We start from the raw sequence: 24,539 nt of genomic DNA on the forward strand, positions 1-24,539 counted from the left end.
CAGTGGAAACAGTGTCAGACTCCATTCTTCCTTCTCCTCCTCAGAGGGAACCTGCCACTTCTAGTTACCCTGCCCTCCCTTTCAAAGGGCAACTTGCCCCACGCTGAACCGCAGCTCCAGCCTGCTCGTCTCAGGCGCCGCTGGTTCAATACTCCGGGAGCGCTCCTGCCAGAGCCCGGTAGCTCCTACGGAGAGTCGCGTCCGGAGATGGAGAGCAAAGCCGTGTTCCTGATGGCTGTGGGCATATGGCTTCAGAGTCTGACCGCCCCCCGTGGAGGGGTGGCTGCCGACGACAGTAAGTTTTGCGTGTACTCCACTCCACCTGCACACTTCCCTCTGTGAACTTCCACAAGTTACGAGGCCGGGGAGGAGGAAGGTGGAAGGGGTTGCAGATGCACACTGGCGACTGTCCCAGCCCGAGCAGAGTCGCCGGGCCGGGGTCCGGGAGGGGCAGGGAGGGAATTCTCCCTCCGATCTTGCTAGAGTTTTGCTGGAGTCGTTCCCGCGTTGATTCTTCCAATCTGGCTGAGGCCATATTTCCGGGTAGGTAGGCTCAGAGACGAAGATTAGCCGGTAGCGTGAGGGGCGGACGGAGAGAGGTCGGAGGAAGGACCTAAGTGGTGGAGATCCATAATAACTCTCTCGCATGCGGGCTCTGGAATGAAAGGCACGTGGGTCAAGGTGACCCTGGCGCAGCCGCGACCCGGGCTCCCGCCTTAGTGAGCTCCGACAGAGTGGCGCCTTCTGTAGAAGGACAAAGAGGAGGGGAGGAAGGTTCTGGGCAAGTTAGAAGCAGTGGACGCTGGCTCTCCGCCTGAACAGGGTAGTGGGGTACTGAGTCGCGTGGGTGGTAGCAAGTCCTAAGGTGCCAACACTCTGTCCCCCTCCGGAGCTGGGAAGCTCCCCAGATTCCATTCGTTCTTTTCTTTTCCTTTCTTTTCTTTTCTTTTCTTTTCTTTTCTTTTCTTTTCTTTTCTTTTCTTTTCTTTTCTTTTCTTTTCTTTCCTTTCCTTTCCTTTCCTTTCCTTTCCTTTCCTTTCCTTTCCTTTCCTTTCCTTTCCTTTCCTTTCCTTTCCTTTCCTTTCCTTTCCTTTCCTTTCCTTTCCTTTTTCCTTCCTTCCTTCCTTCCTTCCTTTATTAGAGAGTGCGTGCATGAATGGAGGAGGGGCAGAGAGAGGAGACGGAATCCCAAGCAGGCTTACTTTCAGCTCAGAGCCCCACGCAGGGCTGCAACTCAGGAACTTTAAGATCATGACCTGAGGGGACTGAGAAACGCAGGAACCCCTCCCTAGCTTCCATTCTTGCAGATGCAGCCTTTCTTAGCACCCAGAAAAATTAGGGAAGGGCTGACCCTCCTGATAACCTGTCGCAGGGACCAGCGGTCTGTGGCTGCTGACTTGGGGATTACTGTTTTTGCAATTGGCTGCCCTTAATGTCCTGGGAACTCAGTCCCGCTCTGACTGGAGAAGCAGCCGCCACCACTTGGGGCTTCAGTGAGTCTCAGCCTGAACCTCACTTACCACCCTGAAGCCCCTGGCTTGCCAGGGTTAAGGTGCTACAGGAGAGATGTGAATGTCTTTATTGGAGAGAAGAGAAAGGCCCAGCTCCAGACTCTCCCACTATGGAGGCAGCAGGCCTACCCTTGAACTTTGGTTCACCTCACATACAACAGCAACCAAAAAACAATTGAGGCAAGTTATAAAAAGGAGGCAACATTTTCTTCTCTCTTCCGTGGTAAAATTGCAGTTAGGATAGTGTCACTTGGATGTGCTTTCAGGCAGCATGTCCACAGTGGTTCAAGTTATAGTTAAGTTTGTCCATGACTTTGCAGTTGAAAGCTTATTTCAGCAGTGTGTTGTGATAGAACATTTTTGTTAGGTTTATTTTTTTAAAAGTAGATTTCATCAATTTGATTGGATAAAAAAATCTTTTTCTGTCGGATCAGTTTAAAAACATTAAAGTTTCAATTAGAAAGTCTTAAATATCTTATATAGTGGCATGTTCCCCTCATAGTTCCAAGAAGGTGGTAGGAACAAATTCCAAAATCTTATTTAAGAAAATTCACATGGTGTGATGTTACTTTTACCATAAAAACCACATGAATATGTGTTGTCCACAGTTTGTTTTTGATGGCTACTTAGAAATTCATGACCCTAAATTCTTGGTCTAGTCAGTGTCACTTCTCTGGTTTTTATATTCCTCAACTCTAAAATGAGGAGTTCAGACCGCACTCAACATTCTCTTAGGTTGGGTGCCTGGCTGGCTCAGTTGATGGAGCCTGCCACTCTTGATCTCTGGGTTGTGAGTATGAGCCCAACTCTGGCTGTAGAGATCACTTAAAAAATAAGTAAAATATTGAAAAAATTATCATAAGCATCTCTAATTCATACTCTTTGATATAAATGGACACTTTGTGATTGATGAAATAAATTGGATTTTAACCAACATATGCTTTTCCTGACTGGAAATGTATTAAGGGAGGAATCATTTTTTTTTTTTCTAATATATTCAACTCTCATTTTATTTTTATTTTATTTTATTTATTTATTTATTTTTTTACAAATAGTTTATTGTCAAATTAGTTTCTACATAACACTCAGTGCTCATCCCCACAAGTGCCCCCCTCCATGCCCATCCCCCCTCCCCCCCACATCCATCAGTCCTCAGTTTTTGTCAGCATTCAAGAGTCTCACATGGTTTGCCTCTCTCCATTTCCCCCACCATTTCCGCCCTTCTTCTCCCACTTGATCCTCCGTCAAGTTCCTCCTAATCCTCCTATACGTGCAAACATATGATATTTGTCCTTCTCTGCCTGACTTATTTCGCTCAGCATAACACCCTCAAGGTCCATCCATGTTGCTACACATGGCCAGGGAATCATTTTTAAGTAGACTTGAAATTAATCCCTCCTATCCTTCCCTCCCACTCTCACTCCACCACCAGCCCCTTTATATTATGCCTCCCCCATCACAGCAAATTTCCACCCCTTTTCTCCTCCAAAGGCATTCATCTAGGAATGTAAGAATTTCATAGCCAAAAGATAAAAGTGTGAGAGAATGGTAAGCAGAACCTTCTCTGGGGTCTGACTTTACTTATTCTTGATTTTTTTCTAAGAAGACAGTGAGGATATGAGGCACTGCCCTCAGGCTCTTTGTTCTTGGAGCCACCTCAGTCTCTGCAGAGCCTCATCAGGAAACTTGAAGAGCTAGGCAAAGAGCATATGGGTCAGTGCTCAGTAGCTGCACTCCTATTTGACCTGCCATAGTGAATTTCCAGGCTAACATGTGAGTTAAATGTGATGGGTGATGACAGCAAAATAGCAGATTCCACTTAAATGGAGTAGGACTCAGCACTGGAGGGATGAGTGAATAGTAATATTGAAAGGTGGGAGTCAGACACAAGGGAAGAGTTACAATGGGAAATTTTCACTTTCAGGCAGTGTCTTTTAGCTTAGCCTTCCTTCTTTGCTTTATTTCAGGAGGAGAAATTGGGCTATATAGTTTGCTGCTTCTGTTTTTACAAACATCTTTTCTATACAAATGAAAAGCAAGTCTGTTAGGTGTCTACATTGGAAAAGACTAATAGATCCCCCTTAGAAAGGAAAGTGTAGTCATTAATATCATTTTCATGTATGGAAATCAGCAATTCCCTTAGTAACAATTGAGTCAAATCAGTTCATCTGCCAGCCAAGAGCAACCCAGTGTATACTGAAAAAACTAAAAGTATTGGCTGACCCATCTTAGTTGTGTAAGAAGGTAGGCTTGAAAAGTAAATTCATCTTGAGGATGCTGAGATACTCTTACAAACACCAGCAGTGTGAAAATTTCTGTCAGAATGCCTAAGAGAAAGAAAGACTCTAAACACTAATACCATTTATGATATCATATATAGAACTGACATAGAATTGAAAACAGCACATAGCTTGTAGAGTGGTGCAATCTTCCTGTCAAATGCTTCATTATGCTTTCTGTAACTTAAAATGAAAAATAGTCTCCTTGAGAAGTGAAATAAGTCTCCAAATACAAATTTATTTGAGAATGTATGAATTTCCTTTCTTTTTTTTAAATGTAGAAATTATGTACCTAACAGGAAATGTTGGTAGTAGAAAACTGGGCTGTCTCAATGGGTTATGCAGATAATCTGTATAGGATCTATGAATTTACTAGACTTTTTTCATGGAAATATATGAAGCTGGATTTAAAAATTTCTGAGAATATTCTTAGTTATTTCAAAACCACCAGCAACCCTAGGGCCATCATGTTGCATAATTCTAGGGGAAAATAGACCAAAGTGTGTGGCATCCTCTGGAATTGTGAAAGGCAGTAGTCTTAAATATCAGTTTGACAAATAGGTGGTGGGTGAGATATGTCTGCCAGATCATTTGGATGATTTATACTTCAAAAAGATTGGTAATCAAACATGTTAAAATAAGATATTGAGGAAGGATGAGTTATTTGATGTGGAGAGATATGAGACAAGATGAAACTAGTTTAATTTGAAATTTTCTAAAGCACTTCCTAACAATTTTTTTAAAAAGCTTCTTGGGTATTTAGAGCAGAATCAGATGTAAGATCTACAGTTTTTTTCTACTGTCAGGCAAATAATAAGGGCATCCAAGTACTACTTGTTTAGGAAGGAAAAGGAAGACCTACATCTTGAAATAAGATAGAAAGCAGAGTGTATTTTTGATGGGTGAATGGCTTTCAAGTGTAATTTCCCCTAATATAACTTCTCTTTGACTGTGTTTGCTTTGTATAAGGCTTTGATTTTATTTGCAATATATTTATTTCAAGCGTTCACTGTGATATTACATGAAGATTTATCAAAAGTTAGAGTTATTGTCAAGAGATTCAAATGGTAGAATGAAGTTTTATTTCTCTCCTTATTCACTTTGGGATTGACAATGAAGAATCAAAGTGAATTCTTTCCCAAACCTACTTTGCTGTAGTTTTGTAACTACAAAGCTATAAGCTTTGACTTTGTGTAGAATACAGTAAAAGCATAAGAAATAATAGAAAAAAATATTTTGGTGAAATATTAACTGGTTCACACATAGTATATGAATTTCTGAACAACCCACTAAATGATTTTTTAAAATATTTTTAACTGATGTACCTTGCTTTGGGAGTAGGAGCAATTTCATATTAAAACTTCCTCAGGCTTCTAAATTTTATTATTGCTATATTTTTAAAAGTTATGCTATTGAAAAGAAAACAGCCCATTCTCAAGCTTATTACATAATATTTTGGAAAAAACATTATGTTTAGGTACTCAAGATTGAAAGAAGGTGGAATAATATATGAAATAAGTGGAATTTTACAATGCAGGGGACATGAGCCAATGTTCTTTAGGAGAATGAGTTTTGCATTGTAACCAGGAGACCTGGATTCTGGTTTTGGTCAGCTTTTATTAATTATGGAGAATTAGTCATTCTCTTGCAATCTACACTTATTTAAAAAAACTAGAAATAAAAATAGCATTGGTGGTAGTTGCTTAGAAACCTAAAACATACCATTCCAGCAAATAAAACAAGTACCCCTCCAATTACCCACCTATCCAATTTTTCCTTTTCAGAAATTACAGGAGGAAGAGATTTTCTAGATATCGAAAGTAAATTTGCTCTAAGGACCCCTGAAGACATAGCTGAAGATACTTGCCACCTCATTCCTGGAGTGACAGAATCTGTGGCTAACTGCCGTTTCAACCACACCAGCAAAACCTTTGTGGTGATCCATGGCTGGACGGTAAGACAGTCTTTTTAGGAAAGAGCAGATTGGGGTGGCCCAGGCATCTTGACTACCTTGCTCCACTTGTTGGGAACCCCGTGATGAGTCTTCATATATCCTGTACTTCTGATTACTTTTCTCTGGCTTTACTTTAAACTTGAATACAGGCAATTCTGGCTCAGAGTGGGGATTATGGAATCTAAAATCACAGGTTCATGAGTATTTCCCCCACATAGTGACTACCTTCATTTTACCATGGTCTCTATTTGGTGCCCCCAAACCAGCCATTCTTGTGAGGTGGGAAAACAAGACTTTGCTCACCTACAAAGCAGAATGTACATTATCATTTTAAGAAACCAGTACATACCTGGCATGATCCTGATTCATGCAGCACATCGCCAAAGCACATCCTTTCCTAAGTAAGGAAATAACCTGTCAGAGAGAGGAGAAGTTGAGTAGAGTGAGGAAGTATTGATTCTGGCTCTGGCTTTGCCATTCTCCAGCTCTGTGACGTGTAACTGATGCTACTTCTTATCTCTGGGCCTTAGTTGACTGATGTGTAAGACAATGAGGTTAGACTAGTTGTACATCTACCTCTAAGATTCTCAGTTGTAAACTTTAGGGTTTTTTTTTTTTTTTTTTTACAGATGACAGAAGGCTAGCCAGGGAAGTGTCACGCAAAGTGATTAGAAAAGGTGAAAACTGTGGTTACATTTAAACAATATTAATAAGTGATGTGGATTAAGGAGTGCCCTTGTGATGAGCACCATATGTTGTATGGAAATGTTGAATCACTAAATTTTACACATGATACTAATATTACATTATATGTTAAGTAACTGGAATTTCAATTAAAACTTAAAAAAAGGAAAACAACAACAACAACAGAATAAAGAATGTGAATAAAGTAGTGCTCTTTAAATATGCCAGACAGTCACCTTACATGGTTCAGTTCTTACTTAACTACTTCAGTTGGTTTTTAATATTTTAAAACCCTAGTTAGCAGATTTCATCTTTTATATAAAAAGAAGTTATATAAAATGGGAAGTTAAAGAGAATTTATCTTTCTATTATGTTAGAGCTTGTGAATATAGTAATAAATACTAAATAAGTACTAATGAGATGAATTGGAGAGTGATTGATAGACTTCTAGTATTGATTTCTTTCCCTGTGTAACTTAAGTTCCATTCTTATTAACAATACAAGACAATTGCTATAACTTTTATGGAGATGAAGGCAACTACTAACAGAATTTAGATGGATATTTATTTTTAAAAAATCTGTTTACTAAGTTAACATAATAAATTACATATCTTATGATAAAATATATATTCAAATTCTTAATATGGATCTTTTTATATTTTAAGAGATATAAATAGGAAAAAGCAATTGTTGGTAGTTTTGGAGACATTTTGATTGTATATAGAATTTTACAAATTTTTAAAAACTGTAATAAGCTTAATGAACATCTTATATGGCACAACAAATTGTATGTCTCAAACATCACATTCTTACCTCTGAGAGACTTGATGCTTTAAGAATGTTTAAAAATCAGTTCCTTCTCATGCAAAGATGACATGACTAACCCAGTATCAGTAGATAGTGCCAATTTCTCTCATGGGCCCTCCTGCCCACTAAGCCCACCATATTATTCACATCATGTGTCCTGACATTTTGAGTGCCTGAGCTCAGACGCTGTGGGACTAAGTTTCGTCATAAAGAGCTAGCTGGTTGGTCTATGCAGTATCTAATCTAGCCACAGAGAGGCTTCAGTTCAGCTGTGAGTCTGAGAAGCCAAGATTTAAAAACTTCATGCTGATTTAAGGAAACTCAGGAAAAAAAAAACCCTAGTAAATAATACTTTTTTAGAGTTAAAGGAGATTTTTTTGCACCCCTTTGTTCAGGGGTACTTACAGCAGTATTTTATGTTGAATTAAAAAAGAAAGGATTAGATTCATTTTTAGGCAGTTAACAAAAGTATCAGTCACTGTAGAAATAAGTCGGGTTACTGCTCTTTGACAGATTGCCTAATTTGGAAACATTGATAGTACAAAAAAAACTTATAATAGGGACTTAGAACAAGCAAGATTCTTCTGCCTTATCTGAGGTAAGCTGTTCAACAACTCAAAGTCTTAAGATTAAGGGAAATGAGGGGCGCCTGGGTGGCTTAGTCGGTTAAGCGTCCGACTTTCGCTTAGGTCATGATCTCGCGGTTCGTGGGTTCGAGCCCCGCGTCGGGCTCTGTGCTGACTGCCAGCTCAGAGCCTGGAGCCTGTTTCAGATTCTGTATATCCCTCTCCCTCTGACCCTCGCCCACTCACGTTGCCTGTCTTTCTCTCAGAAATAAATAAAACATTAAAAAATAAAATAAAGTTACCCAAATAGACACTGGTTACGAACAATTTGTTCTAGCTGTTAATGTTTATGGCACACCGAAGGGTTCTGCACATTTGTCCCTGGGACTAGGCCTCATGAGGGATCACCCTTCTCTAGGNCTGTGACTCCCTCTCTCTCTGACCCTCCCCTGCTCACGCTGTCTCTCTCTCTCTCTCTCCTAGAAATAAATAAAATATTAAAAAAAAAAAAAGATTAAGGGAAATGAAGAAGTTCTTTAGTTTTGCCATAGAAAATCCAAAAGAATGCTTAGCGTGTAATGTGCATAGGGCACATCCCAGAAAGCTGTTTAGACACAGCTGTGCTGAAGCTTTGCCACCTGCTTAGGTTTCATAGACCAGTGTGCTAAGTAGATTTCTCATTGTGGTAGAAAGCACTCATGCCTGGCTGAAAAGAGGAGTGGTTAATGTTGCATTTCGAAGAATTGACATCATCCTCTCTTGAAAGGCAGTCGCAAAGGGTGGCAAACCCCCAACCTCTAAGAGAAGAGAAGACAGGACCAATTCACTGGGGTTTGGGGCTAGATGGGTATTCTAGCTTGTTCCCTCAAAGACCCAGGCTGCGCTTAGACTTAAAGCAGGCTCACTGAGACACGTTCAAAGAAGGTTTAAATGAGTTTCTAATGAGCCAACATCACCTTTGTACCTTTCCCTTTTTTTTTTTTTCTCTTCATGCTTGAAATGCAATAGCTTTAAAGCTGGCATTATATCACTGCAGGTAGTCTGGAAGTCAGAATGGTTGTAAGAAGACATTGATGAGGTGGTGGGTAACTTCAAGATCATCTGAATCCAACTCCTTTGTTTTGTAGGTGGCCTAAAAGGTTAAAACAGTGCCTACATTCATAGACATAATTATTGGAAGAGCTGGGACTGGAACCAAGATCTCCTGAGTTTCAGTCTTGCTTTTTCCTACCGAGGCAATGAGGTGAAACAGTGCGTAGTTGTTAGTGTCAGGAGGGAAACGAGAACTCATGTTTTCATAGTTTTAGTCTAGAAAATAAACCAAACAAAATGAAAGCATAAATCTGAAAGAATCCATCATATGAGATCAAAGCTCCAAATGAAGCCCACTGGTTTGGGAGTTCAAGACTTCTATATTGGCTCTTGGAATTATTCTAAGGAGAATATAGGCTTTATAGATCTCCCCTCAAAAGCTGTCTTAAGCATGTATTTCAGAACCTTCTTTGTTGAGTACATATTTGAGTAACCTTTACTGTGGCCACAATATGATTTGCTATAAGGTCATGGTCGCGGTGGTAAGATTTGGGGATTTGGATCAAGTTACTGCTACATATAAGCTCATGGAAGGATGGTGGAACATTTTATAATGTGCTTTTTTTTAATGTGTTCTGATTATTTTAAAGTGTGCATCTTTGCAGAAGTGTCCAATGTCCCCTCTGAAATCATATATTAAAATTTTACATAAAAAGAGTTAATGTAAGAATTCTAAGTTCTTTTGACTTGTTAAGCCAGAGGCAAAGAATTACAGTTGGCAGTTTCCTTATCTCCAAAACGAGCCAATCTAATAATTTGAGAAATGTGACTATTAAACCTCATTAATTTCCACTCTGAAAACTAAGAATTTGAGAGAACTGTAAAATAAATCTGAACTGAGATGGATCATTTTCTTATGTATTAACAAACAGATTGATAAACAAATTTACCTTTTGTTAGAATTAGTATGCTTAAAACTTTTTCATCAGCACATCAAATTGTATGTAAATAAATGACTCTTTATAAGAAAAAAAGAGTGCATTCACATCCTCCAAAATAATTTGGTTGGGAAAAATTTATTAACCTAGTTGAAAGTAATTAAATTAATTATAAAATAGTCAATAATTCCAGTGCAAATTTTTAACTTATTCAAATTGGTCTTTCATATAAATTATTGGTTTTACAGAATTCATAAACCAAGCTTTTAAAAGTTGGTGGTAGAAACCTTACTCTGCCATTCCTCAGCTCAATACCCTTCTTTGGCATACTCAAGTTTGCCTCAGAAAGGGCAGGCACAAGTCTCTGAACACTCTTTTGCATGGTTTGAGTTTTCTTCCTGAGCCAATGGACATCCTTTCAGGTTGGTTTGTTTGTTTTCTTTCCATTCAGTGTGAGTATATTAAGCTGACATATCTATAACAAGTTGTAAGTGGGTATTTTAAGAAAGCTTGCATCATCCTCTTCAGGTGACAGGAATGTATGAGAGTTGGGTGCCAAAACTTGTGGCTGCCCTGTACAAGAGGGAACCAGATTCCAATGTCATTGTGGTGGACTGGCTGTCACGGGCCCAGCAGCATTATCCAGTGTCTGCAGGATATACCAAGCTGGTGGGAGAAGATGTGGCCAAGTTTATCAACTGGATGGCGGTAAGACTGGGGGAAGAAGCTTTACATGTCCAAAACAGATCTCTTGGCCAGAGGGGGACAAATGGCTGGTCTTTGTTCCTTTTCATCTGGGGCAATTCAAATCTTCAGAATAAGCATGGGCATTTTTCAGTCAATAAGCAGTTTTATGATAAGAATGATAAAACTGTAAAGCCAAAGCATAATCCTGCCCTTCCCTATCCATTGATATTCTCATAGTGAATAGATCTGATGGAACCAAGAACTGAGGGGCAGAATAGACAAAAGCTTGTTATTTCAGGGCAGAGGGAAGGTGTCAAGGTTAGCCACGTCCTTCCTTACCAGTTGGCTGGCACATGGAAATGTTATCTTGGCTTTGACCCATTAGAATACCAATCTCTTTCATGAAAACATTAATAATACCCATTCCTTAGTGTAAAGATCTAGATTTTTGTTGAGGGTTAAGGGAGTGATGGATTTGAACTAGGAAGAAACTGGCAGGAAAAGTCTACAAGATATGAGGTGGCTAAAGGTCAGGACTTCTGACTTAACTGCCACTTTTATTCACTTTATTTTCTGAGGTCATCCTTTGAAAATTATCTTTGAAAAGTATCTTGGGGTTGGTTGAAAGGAAGCTAATACTCTGACAGGGCCAAATTATTTAAGCCAGACACTTGGAGGTAAAAAACAAGCTGTGTTTATTGGACTGACCATTAAAAATTAGAAGTTCTTGGGGTGCCTGTGTGGCTCAGTCCGTTGAGTGTCCAACTCTTTATTTCAGCTCAGGTCACGGTCCCAGGGTTGTGGGATTGAGACCCACATCGGACTCTTGCCCTGAGTGTGGAGTCTGCTTGGGATTCTCTCTCTCTCTCTCTCTGTCTCTTTCTCTCTCTCTCCCGTTGCCCCTCTCCTCAACTTGAGCATACCCCTTCTCTCTAAAACTAAAAAAAAAAAAAAAAAAAAAAAGATAAAAGTTCTTTTCTTGACTCTATCACTTATCAAGAAATTGGACCTGGGAAAATCAGATCGCCTGCCTCAACCTCAGGCTTCTCGTCTATTGAATAAAGAGACTAGACTATATGTGTCTGCGATCCTTTCTTGCTATAATGTTTTCCAGTTTTAAGACATTTCCTGGCTAACCTTAAAGAATAAAGTGATGTAGGGTATTTAAAGTAGGGAATACTGGTTTAAAGTTAAATATATATTTAATATATGTGTATATACATATAGATATACACACATACATATATCTACATATAAATATATACCTAAACATACACAAGTACATGCACACATATATTTTCAGATAAATGGAAATTCACATTTCCATACACTTCTTTTTAAAAAATTTTTTTAATGTTTTTATTTATTTCTGAGAGAGAGAAAGACAGCATGAGCAGGGGAGGGTCAGAGAGAGAGGGAGACACAGAATCTGAAAGAGGCTCCAGGCTCTGAGCTAGCTGTCAGCACAAAGTTTGATGCGGGGCTTGAACCCATGAACTGTGAGATCATGACCTGAGCCAAAGTTGGATGATTAACTGGCTGAGCCACCCAGGTGCCCCCATTTCCATACATTTCAATATCAGATGTATGAGAAAAGTTTCTAACTTAAATATGTTGTTAAAGAAGGAGAAAATTTCAACACTAAAGTGTTTCTTTGATCTATAACACAAAATTTAAATAAGTAGAATTAATTTTCAGTATGGTCTATATTTCCAAAACAATATTTTTCTTTTAGCTTTGATCTTTTTTACAGAAACTTAAGAACCCCTTTTTATTTTTCTCTTCCAAAGGAGGAATTTCACTATCCTCTGGACAATGTCCATCTCTTAGGATACAGTCTTGGAGCCCATGCTGCTGGCATTGCAGGAAGTTTGACCAATAAGAAGGTCAATAGAATTACTGGTAAGAAAGCAGTGCCAGTAGTCTTATCACAGAAGAGTTGAGATGTCTGTCATTTGGAAAGAGAATCAAAATGTTTGTCAAATATATGTATATGTGTGTAGTGTTCCTCTTTGTTTGCCCTGCCACTTGATTATCCCATGGGAGCACTTTTTTTCTGGAGTAGGAGAGAATATCGGCCCCAGCTGTCCTGGACTTACACCCACTGTCAGAAGAGAAATAGAGCAGAGATAAGCACAAAAAACCAAATGGTCTCTGGGACGCTAATTTCCCTACTCCTGGGGCTCTATGCTTTGGTGGTATGTATGTCACCTCTCACACTAGTACTGGGAAAAATGAAAACGGACCAACACCAGAGGCTTTTGTTTGGAAAAAGGAAGGGAGTCAACCAGGGCAAAAGTTGTAGTGATTTGACATGTATAGAGAAAAAGAACCAACTCACTACTATATGAAGGCCTTCTCAACAGGTTGAAAAATAATTTACAGAAGGAGATCTAGTTTGTTCTGAATGAAAATTGCTATTTAATGGCTAGTTTAAGAGACTCAAATCCCTTTCAGAAGGAGTTAAGCTTACTTTTATGACTCTCAGTAACTTAGTGATCCAGTCACTACAGAATAAGGAGCCAATAAGAATATGTGGCTGCCAGTTACATTTAAATGATGAACAATCGAATGCCAAGGTAACATTACATTGTCTAATGCTAATGGAAACTAAAACTAATGGGAATTACAAAACCTTTGAGGCCTTTTCCTTCCCCTCTGCCTCCCATCAAGGCCTGGATCCCGCTGGACCTAACTTTGAATATGCAGAAGCTCCAAGTCGCCTTTCTCCTGATGATGCAGATTTTGTAGATGTCTTACACACATTCACCAGAGGGTCACCTGGCCGAAGTATTGGAATCCAGAAACCAGTAGGACATGTTGACATTTATCCTAATGGAGGCACTTTTCAACCAGGATGTAACATTGGGGAAGCTATCCGTGTGATTGCAGAAAGAGGTCTTGGAGGTAAATATGATTTAGAAGTTAATTAAACACACGTGTTGTTCTTAATTCTTATTGACCCAGTCTCCTACCCATTCTCCACAAGTATCCAATTTTAATATATGCATTTAGCCAAGATAGGTTTCTGAAGAAGCTATCATATTCAGCATAATCACCTTTCTAGCCTTAGTACTTGCTTTGGTCAGATAGACATTTTTTTCTTTTATGTGTTATATTGTAGACTACAGTGAGTACTGAGCTTCCAGAGATAAGAGGAAAGAAAGGTGAGTACTATACGAGAAAACTCTACTACCTTGGATAATAGCAGCATAAAATGACATCTGGCACATGTTGTTATGTTCTGAATATAGTTGTGAAACCAGGAGATTTATTTTGAATTGAAAATAAAGGACATGTGAATTAGTCCAAATTTATTTTGTTAGCCTTTTAGACAGAAAGTAAAAATAAGAAACAAATTGCCATTCTCTGACAATAAATACTCCAAAATTTAAAGAATAAAATATAATTTAATATTGTCTTAATATTTACTTCAATAATCATGTTTGTGTTAAATTTATAATTTGTTTTCAGAGATCTTTGCATCCTTTGTAGGCAATTAAACTTACCTATAGATATTGATTGCAGGTCTTTTGTACACATGTTATAGGACTTACAGCATAATGCTACTATTTTTAATTATTGTAGAAGCTTATGGTGATAGATACACTTTTATTACATTACTGATCATTTATGTGATTCATTTAATGCAAAAATAACTAGTAGTGACACAACCTCCAATTTTACATAGTGTCTATGTTAAAATACTATTCATTTAATAATTCTCCCTTTTGTGATGTTGCTTCTAGATAGAAGCATTTTATGTTTTCAGTATTGGAGAAGGATGTGACAAACTGAAAGAAGTCAGCTTTCACCTTGAATGTCTCTTATTATATCCTCATAAACATACAAATATAAGAGAGCAGAAAAGTCAAAAGTTGTCTGCAAATTTGCAATTTTAATACTCCTAGAGATAGGTAAAAACTCCCATCAAGAATACCTCCTTAAATAGGACTTACACTCACGGGGTTAGTTATAGGACTAGATACTTAGGTAATTTTATTCTGACACCACACCTAAACTAGTTTAGACATGCAAGATAAAGCACTCATTGTGGACTTTAATGGAGTTAAATTTTCTTTTTGCTTCTTGTTCTCCAGATGTGGACCAGCTAGTGAAGTGTTCCCATGAGCGCTCCATTCATCTCTTTATTGATTCTCTGTTGAATGAAGAAAACCCAAGTAAGGCCTACCGGTGCAATTCGAAGGAAGCCTTTGAGAAAGGGCTCTGCCTGAGTTGTAGAAAAAACCGTTGCAACAACTTGGGTTATGAGATCAATAAAGTCAGAGCCAAAAGAAGCAGCAAAATGTACCTGAAAACTCGTTCTCAGATGCCTTACAAAGGTAGGCTGGAGAATGTTGTAAATGAGGAAAATCAGTTGGATCATATTTTTTATCATGCTCATTGAATCACTGAGTCTGTCCATTACAACAGAAGCAGTGCAATGATTTTATTAAACCTTGAACCCTCACTGTATTTCTCTCACTAGAGAAGGAGTTACACTGGTCCATTTTACTAAAGCAATCAATTCACATTGCCAGTAAGACCCAGTGTACAATCTGCACTAACCTCTGTAATAGCCTTGCTTGCCACCCTTCTCTGTAATTGTGACCATTAGCATGAGTCTGCCCATTAGTACCAGGCTTAGAGCTCATTTGAAACCATCTATCTATCCAGGGTCAGCAAACTATGGCCCAGGAGGCCAAATCCAACCCCTTACCTGCTTTTGTAAATAAGGTTTTATTAGAATACAGCTGCACACATTCTTTTTTTTTTTTTTTTTTTTGTATTGACTAAGGGTGCTTTTGTGCTACCACAGAGTTAAGTAATTGGAACAGAGACTGTATGACCCACCAAGCCCAAATTATTTACTATCTGGTACTTCACAGAAAAGGTTTGCCAACTCTTAAAGTTTGCTTTAGGCAAGAGCTAACTATAGTTTAAAATTCAACTATTCCTGGGAAGAAAGAATATACCAAACCTCTAAGATATTTCCATTTTGTCATGAATCTGTTCCCAGTTGAATTTCAAACTTGGCAGCTTATTCAGAGGAAGATTTGTAGAGACTGAGAAGAGACAGGAAAGGAGATAATTAGATAAATCTGGCAAGAGGAATTAATACCAGAAAAGCTAACTTATGTGGAGTTCAAGGGGAAGTCCAAGGGAAGGGATGATACTGAAGTACAGTTTTCCAAGGTAAAAATATATCTGATAGAAGCACCCGTTTGTAAGTTGTGTTAGAACCTCTATAGAAGTGCATTTGGTTTCCCAGAGGTGTAGAGCATCAGTAGTTCAAAGAAACCTTTTAAGCAATGAGGAAACCCTTAGTTTTCCTGACTTTTCACAATCAGAAGGTGTATGTGAGGTAGAGAAGAGAAGTCTTTTCTGAAGACTTGGCAGGTATCACTCATTCCCAGGCATCCTGTTCAGTGCCATGCAGTGCTCCGTCACTGTTCTTAGAGGCAATGAAGCAGTCTCAGCTTCTCCTGCTCTGGTCTATGGAGAGGCCTGCAAGGGCTCCACTGAAGAGAGTTTCTCTTCTACTTGTTAGTAGCTGTGTGTTAAGCTTGTACCTTTCCTATCCCCTTAACCTCCCTCCATCCCATCTACACAGGAATTTTAGTAGAGATGGGGAGAGCAGGGAGGAGATGATGTAGAAGTTCAAGTATTTGCTTCCAGAAGATCTCCCAAACACTTTAGGAACTGGTAGTCTTTACGGCCTCACTGATGATTCAATGAATAAGTTTTATTGTGAGCTTGCTATAATACATACTCTATGCTAGATGATGGGGGAATAAAGAGGATAAACATGATCCTCTGACCTGAAGGAATTTGCACATAGGGTAGGGTGTCAGACATACCCATAAAACATGAAGAAACACAGTCACAGTGTTCCATTAACAAATGCCAAATATGTTCCATATAGATATTTAAGGACAAGATAGCCAAAGAAGGATATTGTTCACGGAGGAAGAATCGTGTGTAGTTTGGTTTCTTGATTTGATTTTCTTTGTACCCAATCAAAGATGACTACACTCTAGGGCTGTTTGGCAATTCAGATATACCTGGATTCTTCTTATGCACTAAAACCACACTTTTCTGAAAAGGAGTGGAATTCCAGTTCTGAAAATTCTAGTAACAAATACTGCAGACATGAAGAAATCTTTCCAAGCCACAGTGATGGTTGTGTGTGAGCACTTACTATTTAATCACTAGTGAGATAGAGTCTATGGTTCCGAATTGCCTGCTGATTTAGGGGTTGTGATGTTTCCAGAAAAACTGATTAGCACTTGTTGCAATTTTCTCCCTACAGTCTTCCATTACCAAGTAAAGATACATTTTTCTGGGACTGAGAGTGATATACAAACCAACCAGGTCTTTGAGATTTCTCTATATGGCACTGTGGCTGAGAGTGAGAACATTCCTTTCACCCTGTGAGTAACCACTTGGCATTACCTCCAGCATGTGGGTTTATCATGGCACTGCCACCTGCATTGGTCCCTAGAATAGAAGAAGAGTAGAAAAAGAAATATTCAACAAAACTTTTAGAAAACATTTTATTTATTTTTTTTTGAGAGAGAGCAAGAGCATGAGCAGGGAAGGGACAGAAAGAAAAGGAGAGACAGAATCCCAAGCAGGCTATGCACTGCCAGTAACAGAGCCTGACACAGGGCTCAATCCCATAAACTGTGAGATCCTGACCTGAGCTGAAATCAAGAGTCAGATGCTTAACTGACTAAACCACCCAGGCTCCCCACAACAGATTTTTTAAAAAAGCTTTATGGCAAAAGACGTTCCTTACGTTGGTACATACAATAGCATAAATTAGAAATAAAATAAGTACGCAACATTGAGGCAACAGTTAAATGAATTGTGGTTTAATAAGTCACTAAAATCTATCAGGTTTCTAAACCTATAATTATAGAAAACCAGATAAAAATGGTGAAAAATGGAAGGTAAAATATGAAGTAAACAAAGAAAGAATAGAAAGTTCTGTGTATGCTATGACTGTAACAAAGTAAACATGTTCACATAGCAGTATAGATTGAAAGGGGATATATAAAAAGGAATATAATGTCTCTGAATGATTCATTTATGGATTTTTTCCTTAAGTATTGTATTAAATACTTCACACTTTTAGTGTAAAAGTTAGAGTAGATTAAAAGGGTGTAGATGTCTTTTAAAAATCACTAAATGCCATTATCGTCACTTGAGTATTTTGTTGGGCGTTTTTTGAATTTTTAAGATATCTCCCAAACAATAAAGCTATTTATATGCCTTGGAGGAAGAAAAATGAAAACAAAAAACAGAACTAACCAAATGTGCTGAATTTTTTATTCAGGCCTGAAGTTTCTGCAAATAAGACATACTCCTTTCTAATTTACACGGAGGTGGATATTGGGGAACTGCTGATGTTGAAACTTAAATGGAAGAGCGATTCATACTTCAGCTGGTCAGACTGGTGGAGCAGCCCTGGGTTTACTATTGAGAAGATCAGAGTAAAAGCAGGAGAGACTCAAAAAAAGTAATTAAATTGATTTCTTTCCATTCACATTAGGCTCACTCTGTCATTACCTAGGGAGAATACTCTTGGAGCCTTCAACGTTCAGGTGGAACTTTATAAGCTTTGTCTTTAAAACTATATCATCTAGATAATTACACCTATATTTCGGGGAGGAGTATTCTTTTATTATTATACTAGGGAAGTAATAGTATTTCTAAACTTCATAGAAAGAAAACATAAGCCCAGAATTGGTCACAATTATTGACTGAGAGCTGACATGATGATTTTAGCTTCTCTTTTAGCACTGTTTCTTGCAAGCACAAAACAGTTGTGGAAAGAACCTCAGAGATGTCACTTTGACGTTCAAAGATTAAAACCAACCTTTTCAAGTAGAATGAGATTCATCCTGTCTCCCCAACTCCACCTCACATATATCTATAAAGAAATTGCATGGAGAGCCCCAGAGGTTTTAAAACTTGTATACTAAATGTATAGGGATTTTGCAAACTATAGTGGGCCATTATTGTGTATAAAAATGACACTTTACATTAGGATTGATAAATTATTTCCCTTTGGTCATTTTCTTTTATAACAAACAAATAAAACAAACAAACAAACAAAAAAAAGAGGTTGTGGATGGAGAGGCTCTGCAGAGCGTTTGTTTCTCTAACAGGGCCAGTTGAAGGAGGGTTTGTGAATTCCCTAATGCAGATATAAGGAAGTGGCAAAATGGATCTTGTATTATGTCATGGTGAAAGCCTTGTGACTTTAAGGTTGCTCCAAGCTGTCCAGATTGACTACCTTTATTGCTGAACTGTGGTTAGGCCCTCAAATAACCCTCTGATTCAGATCTGTTGCTGACCAGAATGGCCTAACTTTAAACAGTGAACTCTTGGAAATATCAAAACAGTTAATCAGACTGATCATGTAGGATTTAAAGATCCTTGATCAAACCATATATTTTTGAACAGTTGTTTCTATTTTCCCGTATGATATGTTCATGCATTTTCTTCGACAGGGTAATCTTCTGTTCCAGGGAGAAAGTATCTCATCTGCAGAAAGGAAAGGCATCTGTGGTATTTGTGAAATGCCATGACAAGTCCCTGAATAAAAAGTCTGGCTGGTAAGCAACATGGGCTAAAGCTCTCTGGATATCCTGAGCTTGCCTTCTGAGGGACACTGCTTCATACATTGCTTTCATCTCATGACTAAAGACTTGCACTAATTCTTGATAGAATTTTCAGGTGATCTTTCTTAGCCCTTCCATATATACACATCAGACTGGCCCATTTGTTTTTCTCAATACTCCCTCTTTTTTCTTTCTCTTTCTGTTCTTTTACTTTACTTCTTGGACTGCCCCAAACCTTCACTGCTGCATTTTCTGTATTGTATCCCTGCTACCTTTATGGATCCTGTATGCAGAGCATATGACACAATAGTTAGAATCATGGCTGTGGCTGTAGCCCCTCCCAGGATATATCTAGGGGAGCAAAACATCAGCTGTAATACATAGTCCTTGTTTTTTTAAAGTTTATTTATTTTGTGTGTGTGTGTGTGTGTGTGTGTGTGTGTGTGTATGAGAGACAGAGACAGAGAGAAAGAGAGAGAGTATGAACACACATGCGAGAAAAAGTGGGGGAGGGGCAGAGAGAGAGGGAGACAAAGAATCCCAAGCAGGCTCTTCGTTGTCAGCGCAGAACCCCGTATACTGTTAGCATGGAGCTCCACGTGGGCCTCGAACTCACAAACCCCATGAGATCATTACTTGAGCCAAAATCAAGAATCGGATGCTTAACTAACTGAGCCAAGGTGCCCTCACATAGTCCTTCTTAATGCTCCAAGTGGCCGCGGACTCTAGGACAGAGAGCCAAAGGGGCAGCCATCAAGCATCCATCTCAAAATCACCAAAGATGGGGAGCTAATGGAATTAGGATTTAGGAGATGGTTCTCTTTTCCATCTCAAAACAATCCCCTGAGTCTTACCTACCTGATCTTTAAGACGAATCCACATGACAACTGTCAGCTGAATCTTCCCAGAGTGTCCGTACTAAGTGGAGACTCACATGTGACTCTCCCCAGCCCCTCTTGAATTCTCACATTATCCCACTTTCATTTTTCTGCTCATTCCCCTGCCAGATTCCAAGTACTAATGGATTACAAGCAATAGGGGAGGAAAACTTTGATCATGTCATACACACCAGTGACACAAGGAACAATGGGAAAGGCTGGGGACAACATCATCCAGATGTAGAAAAAACAGTTGCTTCTGATCTGTCTTCTCTCAGTTACATTTATAGACAAAAGTGCAGAATAAGAATTGCCTAATCAGAAAAGCATATTAAAAACCCTATAGGGAATATCTCTATTATTTTAAATTTCTATTTTGTGATGTAATTTACCCATGGATAATTATGGATTATATGTAGATTAGGAAAAAATAGGCAAAAAGAAAATATAATCACTCTGACTCTATCCTCCAGGGACAACTCCCAATTAACATTTAAATTTATATTATTTCAGACCTTCTCTATGAATATATAATATTCATATTTTCTTCATTTTTTACAAAAATAGAATTATGATGTACTTTAAACGTTAAGATGAAGCCACTTTATGAAAAACATTAACATAAGGGCACTCAAGATAAATTTGAAATGGAGTGGTTAACGGTATTCAGCCAGGCAGAATAACTGACTTTTTATCTAAGTAGAGACTATTCTACTCAGGTTCATTGTTTTGTTTTCCCTCATCAAAAATCTGAAACGCATTTGCTTTAATTTTTAGAAAAGGAATCCTATATAAAGCTTTAAACATGCATTTATGTTACATACAAACATACACAAACACACATATAATGTTCTTCCCAAATCAAATACAACTTTAAACCTGTATGTGAATGTAAAAACAAAACCTGAAAGATTAGGAAATATCTCCAGCTGTTTTAAAAGTATTTCTTGTCATACTCTTTATATAAGTCACAGTAATTTATCTGAGAAAATCTAAGGGCACATTCCTTGTCTGATTATAAGATTACTGAGACCACAGATATTTAGATAGCTATTTTTATGCCTCTGAACTTTATGTGGAAGTAATTATGAATCAGGTTTGTAACATTCTGCAGTTTTTCTCTTCTATAACTAAATTAATCAAAAGTTCTCTGCCTCTTATGCCACAAGAAAAGAAAATAATCAGCCATTTCATTTGACAAGATTTAGAATTAAGAAATCTTTTTAAATCATGTCTTGTTTGAAATCATTTGGTTCAGTCTTCTGAAAATTATAGTCTTTACTGGGATACAGCTAAGTAGATATTAGAGTGTTTTTCATTCCCACAAGCCTGCCATTATCCACATATGATCCATTATCCACATCTTCACTGGGTGTATACTCACAACCTTTGTTCTGAGCTTCCAGTTGAATGCTTTTATATCATGAACATGGGAGGAGGGAGGATTGTAAAACATTAAAGAGATAATAAATTGCTCTTCCTCTTCTGCTTTTTCTCAGAAACTGGGCAAATCTACAGAAGGAAGAACAGAACAGGAATTCCATGAAGAATGAAGTAACTTTTACAAAAGATGCCCAGTGCTTTGGGTGCTTCAAAGACAATTTTTCTGAGTATTAATCCCAGTATGCTTTGTTATTTTAGGATATAATCTCAAATACAAAAAAAAAGTGACTAATTCAACTTGAAGGGTATAGTGCCCAAATAGCACATCTTCCAACATTAAAAGATAGCAGATTTGAAAATCACTGTGCTTTGTCTTTTGAGAAAGAAATAAGAACCATTTGGGCCCATGGTAAAATAATAAACCTTCTTTATATATTAAACTTAGTCAGCCTAAAGTTGAGTGGAATTTCATATTTTAATTGGAATTCTGCATTTTCTGGACTGATACCTTCTCAACGTTTTCTCCAAGTCAGAATATAGAAAATGATTTTTTTGGTGGCATGTGTTGGACCCATTTACTTACTAGTCAAAATATCTGACTGTTTTGGAATGGTTCTTCTCTTGCCGTTGGTTTCTGTGTTTCCCAGGAGTGAACTAGATACTAGTGACTTGGAGAGAGGAATAGAAGATGAAGTTGATGAATCTCTGAAACTTTAAACCATCCCTGCAGTTGGTTGCATCATTGCTAAGTTACTAATTAAAAGAAATATAAATTTAAAATATAAAATTTAGATCAATTCAGTCTTACAGTTTATTGTTTAATCTCCCTCCCTCCTTTGTCTCAAGATTATATTTTAATTGTGTTTTCTATGAGCCTGTTATTGCCAGCTCACACATACTTTTAACCATGGTGAAAGAAAATGATACCACTATTTTATTAGCAGATTTCTGAAATTGTATTAATCAATTTGAGGTCATTTAATATCTGATAGACCTTATTCAATTTTAGGTTTATCTCAGTCATGCTTCAGTCATACTTTTAGCATGTCTCTTTCTTTCCTGGTATGTGTTCAAGGTCAAATTTTGCATCAAGCAAATTTTAGACATGGACCATTTTTTCTAAGTTAGGAAATGAAAAAATATATATCCATAAACAGTGCTTAAAACCACTGTGGGCAATTAAAAGAATCTTCAATTGCCATAGCCATATGAAATGCCATGACAGTTGTTGTTTTTAACAACTAGCCAAAAGTGGGTGAACAGTTATTTATAAATTAGATACTATATTTTCAGAATGATTTTCTCTATATTAATATAAATTGATAAAGAAGTAAAATATCTCAAAGGCTATTGCTGGGAATCCAAACTGTGAACATGTGTGGGTATCTGAACATATACTCACATATGAAGCCCTGCATATATGTTCATTATTCAGCATAGCTTGGAAAGTAAAAAAAATCAAGAGATATAATGTTGGGACATATTGGAGTAGAATTATTCCAGAGGTGCCAGAACTTCAGCCTTTCATTTGAAAAAATGGTTATGCCTATATAAATTAGGATGAATGCTGTTATTAATATCAGCCAACATGGAATGAATTTTCTCTAAAAATAAAATGTTGTGATATTTGTTGTTGTCATCCCCCTTTATTGCTAATTCATTAATTTTCTGGATTTGGGCTTTGAACAAGGATACATAAACTTGAGAAAATATGGATCAAATCAGTGTATGGGCCTAGTAACTCTGACTTCTGCAGACTTCACCATATGTGTATATTAACAATGCTTTGGCTTTAAGTGTTATTTATTAGCTGTAAATATATGTGTGTATGAGTAAAGGGAGATTATATGTATTGGAATGGCTGTGGCTATCTGCATTTATAGATAGGTGATGCTAACTTTGTACATGTCTTTCTCAGTGACAGTCTCACTGAGCCAACTTACTCTGATGAAAAAATACCATAAAGTAGGCTTTTTAAAAAAGAAAACTTAATTAACTATGTTAAGAAATGGAATCTGCTTTTAATAAAATTGACAAAATTTTATTACAACACTAAGTCATTATTTTGTATTGTTTTAGTCCCCTAAAAAGATATTTATTCTTAGGACAGATTCATTCAGCATGTTTTTACTGAGTAAAATTTGGTGAGTAAAATTACTATGCTTGGTGAAAAACATATAGCTTCTAAAAATTACAGTGCACATTGTGTTTTGTTTTTATATTTACATTTGTACAAAGCCTTAGATATACTTTAAACTAACTATAAAAGGAAATAATAGAGATTTTTTCCCCTAAATAAAATACATGGAATTTTCCTTGCCTACAACTACTTTTTCACTAGTAAATGTTAGATTAATTTAAAATTTTTTGACCATTTTCTAGAATGCATTCTTTATTTCTGAGGTCTAATTGTTACCTACAAAGTGAGTTTGTGCAATAAAATAAACTATTTGGTATGGGAAGGTGAATTTTTTTAGAAACTTTCTTTGTGAAAAGAACAACATACCAGCTGTATATGCATCTAAGTAAAGATTGCTTCTTAGTACAATCAGGAAGAATGTAATCTAGAAAACAATTGTTTCAGTGGCCACTGACCCAAAACTTCATTATTTAAAAAAATTTTTTAATAGTTTATTTATTTTTGAGACAGAGAGAGACAGAGGATGAGTGGGGGAGGGGGAGAGAGAGAGAGAGAGAGAGACAGACAGACAGAATCTGAAACAGGCTCCAAGCTCTGAGCTAGCTGTCAGCACAGAACCTGATGCGGGCCTCAAACCCACAAACCGTGAGATCATGCCCTGAGCCGAAGTCGGTCGCTTAACTGACTGAGCCACCCAGGCGCACCCCAAAACTTCATTATTAATTAGGCATACAGTCTTCTGGATTGAGGTCTCCCTGACAAGAAGAGACTCTCCAGTTTAAATTTTGCTCACAGGAATGCCTGTTGTTATAATCAAAAAGAAAAACAGTAACAGCAGTTGGCAAGGCTGTAGAGAAATGCGAGCCTGTATATACTGCTGATGGGAACGTAAAGTGGTGTGGCCAATGTGGAAAATAGTTTGGCAGTGTTTTGAAAAATTAATTATAGTGTTTAACCCATATGACCCAGTGATCCCACTACTAGGCATACACCCAAGAGGAGTGAAACATATACCCACAAAGCCTTAACACAAAGTGTTTATAGCAG

At 37.7% G+C, this 24,539-nt stretch overlaps 1 protein-coding gene across 1 annotated transcript; it reads left to right on the top strand.

Annotated features, from left to right (window-relative positions):
• On the top strand, positions 1-23,035 carry LPL (lipoprotein lipase). The gene is made up of 10 exons (XM_039235659.1): positions 1-295; positions 5,575-5,744; positions 10,300-10,479; positions 12,249-12,360; positions 13,132-13,365; positions 14,559-14,801; positions 16,772-16,892; positions 17,801-17,983; positions 18,981-19,085; positions 21,469-23,035. Coding segments are annotated over exons 1-10 (1,437 nt in total). The 5' UTR covers positions 1-207; the 3' UTR covers positions 21,470-23,035.
• Positions 23,036-24,539: the final 1,504 nt, after the last annotated feature.

The sequence above is a fragment of the Hyaena hyaena genome, unplaced genomic scaffold (genome assembly GCF_003009895.1).
Source record: "Hyaena hyaena isolate Hyena2069 unplaced genomic scaffold, ASM300989v1 scaffold_100, whole genome shotgun sequence".
In the NCBI taxonomy this organism is placed as follows: domain Eukaryota; kingdom Metazoa; phylum Chordata; class Mammalia; order Carnivora; family Hyaenidae; genus Hyaena; species Hyaena hyaena.

What these genes read in the sequence shown, in the direction of transcription:
- LPL (XM_039235659.1), top strand. Translation starts at nt 208, where the DNA reads ATGGAGAGCAAAGCCGTGTTCCTGATGGCTGTGGGCATATGGCTTCAG. An exon ending in AGTTTATCAACTGGATGGCG is followed by an intron (nt 10,480 to 12,248) that starts GTAAGACTGGGG and finishes TCTCTTCCAAAG; the next exon opens with GAGGAATTTCACTATCCTCT. An exon ending in GAAGGTCAATAGAATTACTG is followed by an intron (nt 12,361 to 13,131) that starts GTAAGAAAGCAG and finishes CCTCCCATCAAG; the next exon opens with GCCTGGATCCCGCTGGACCT.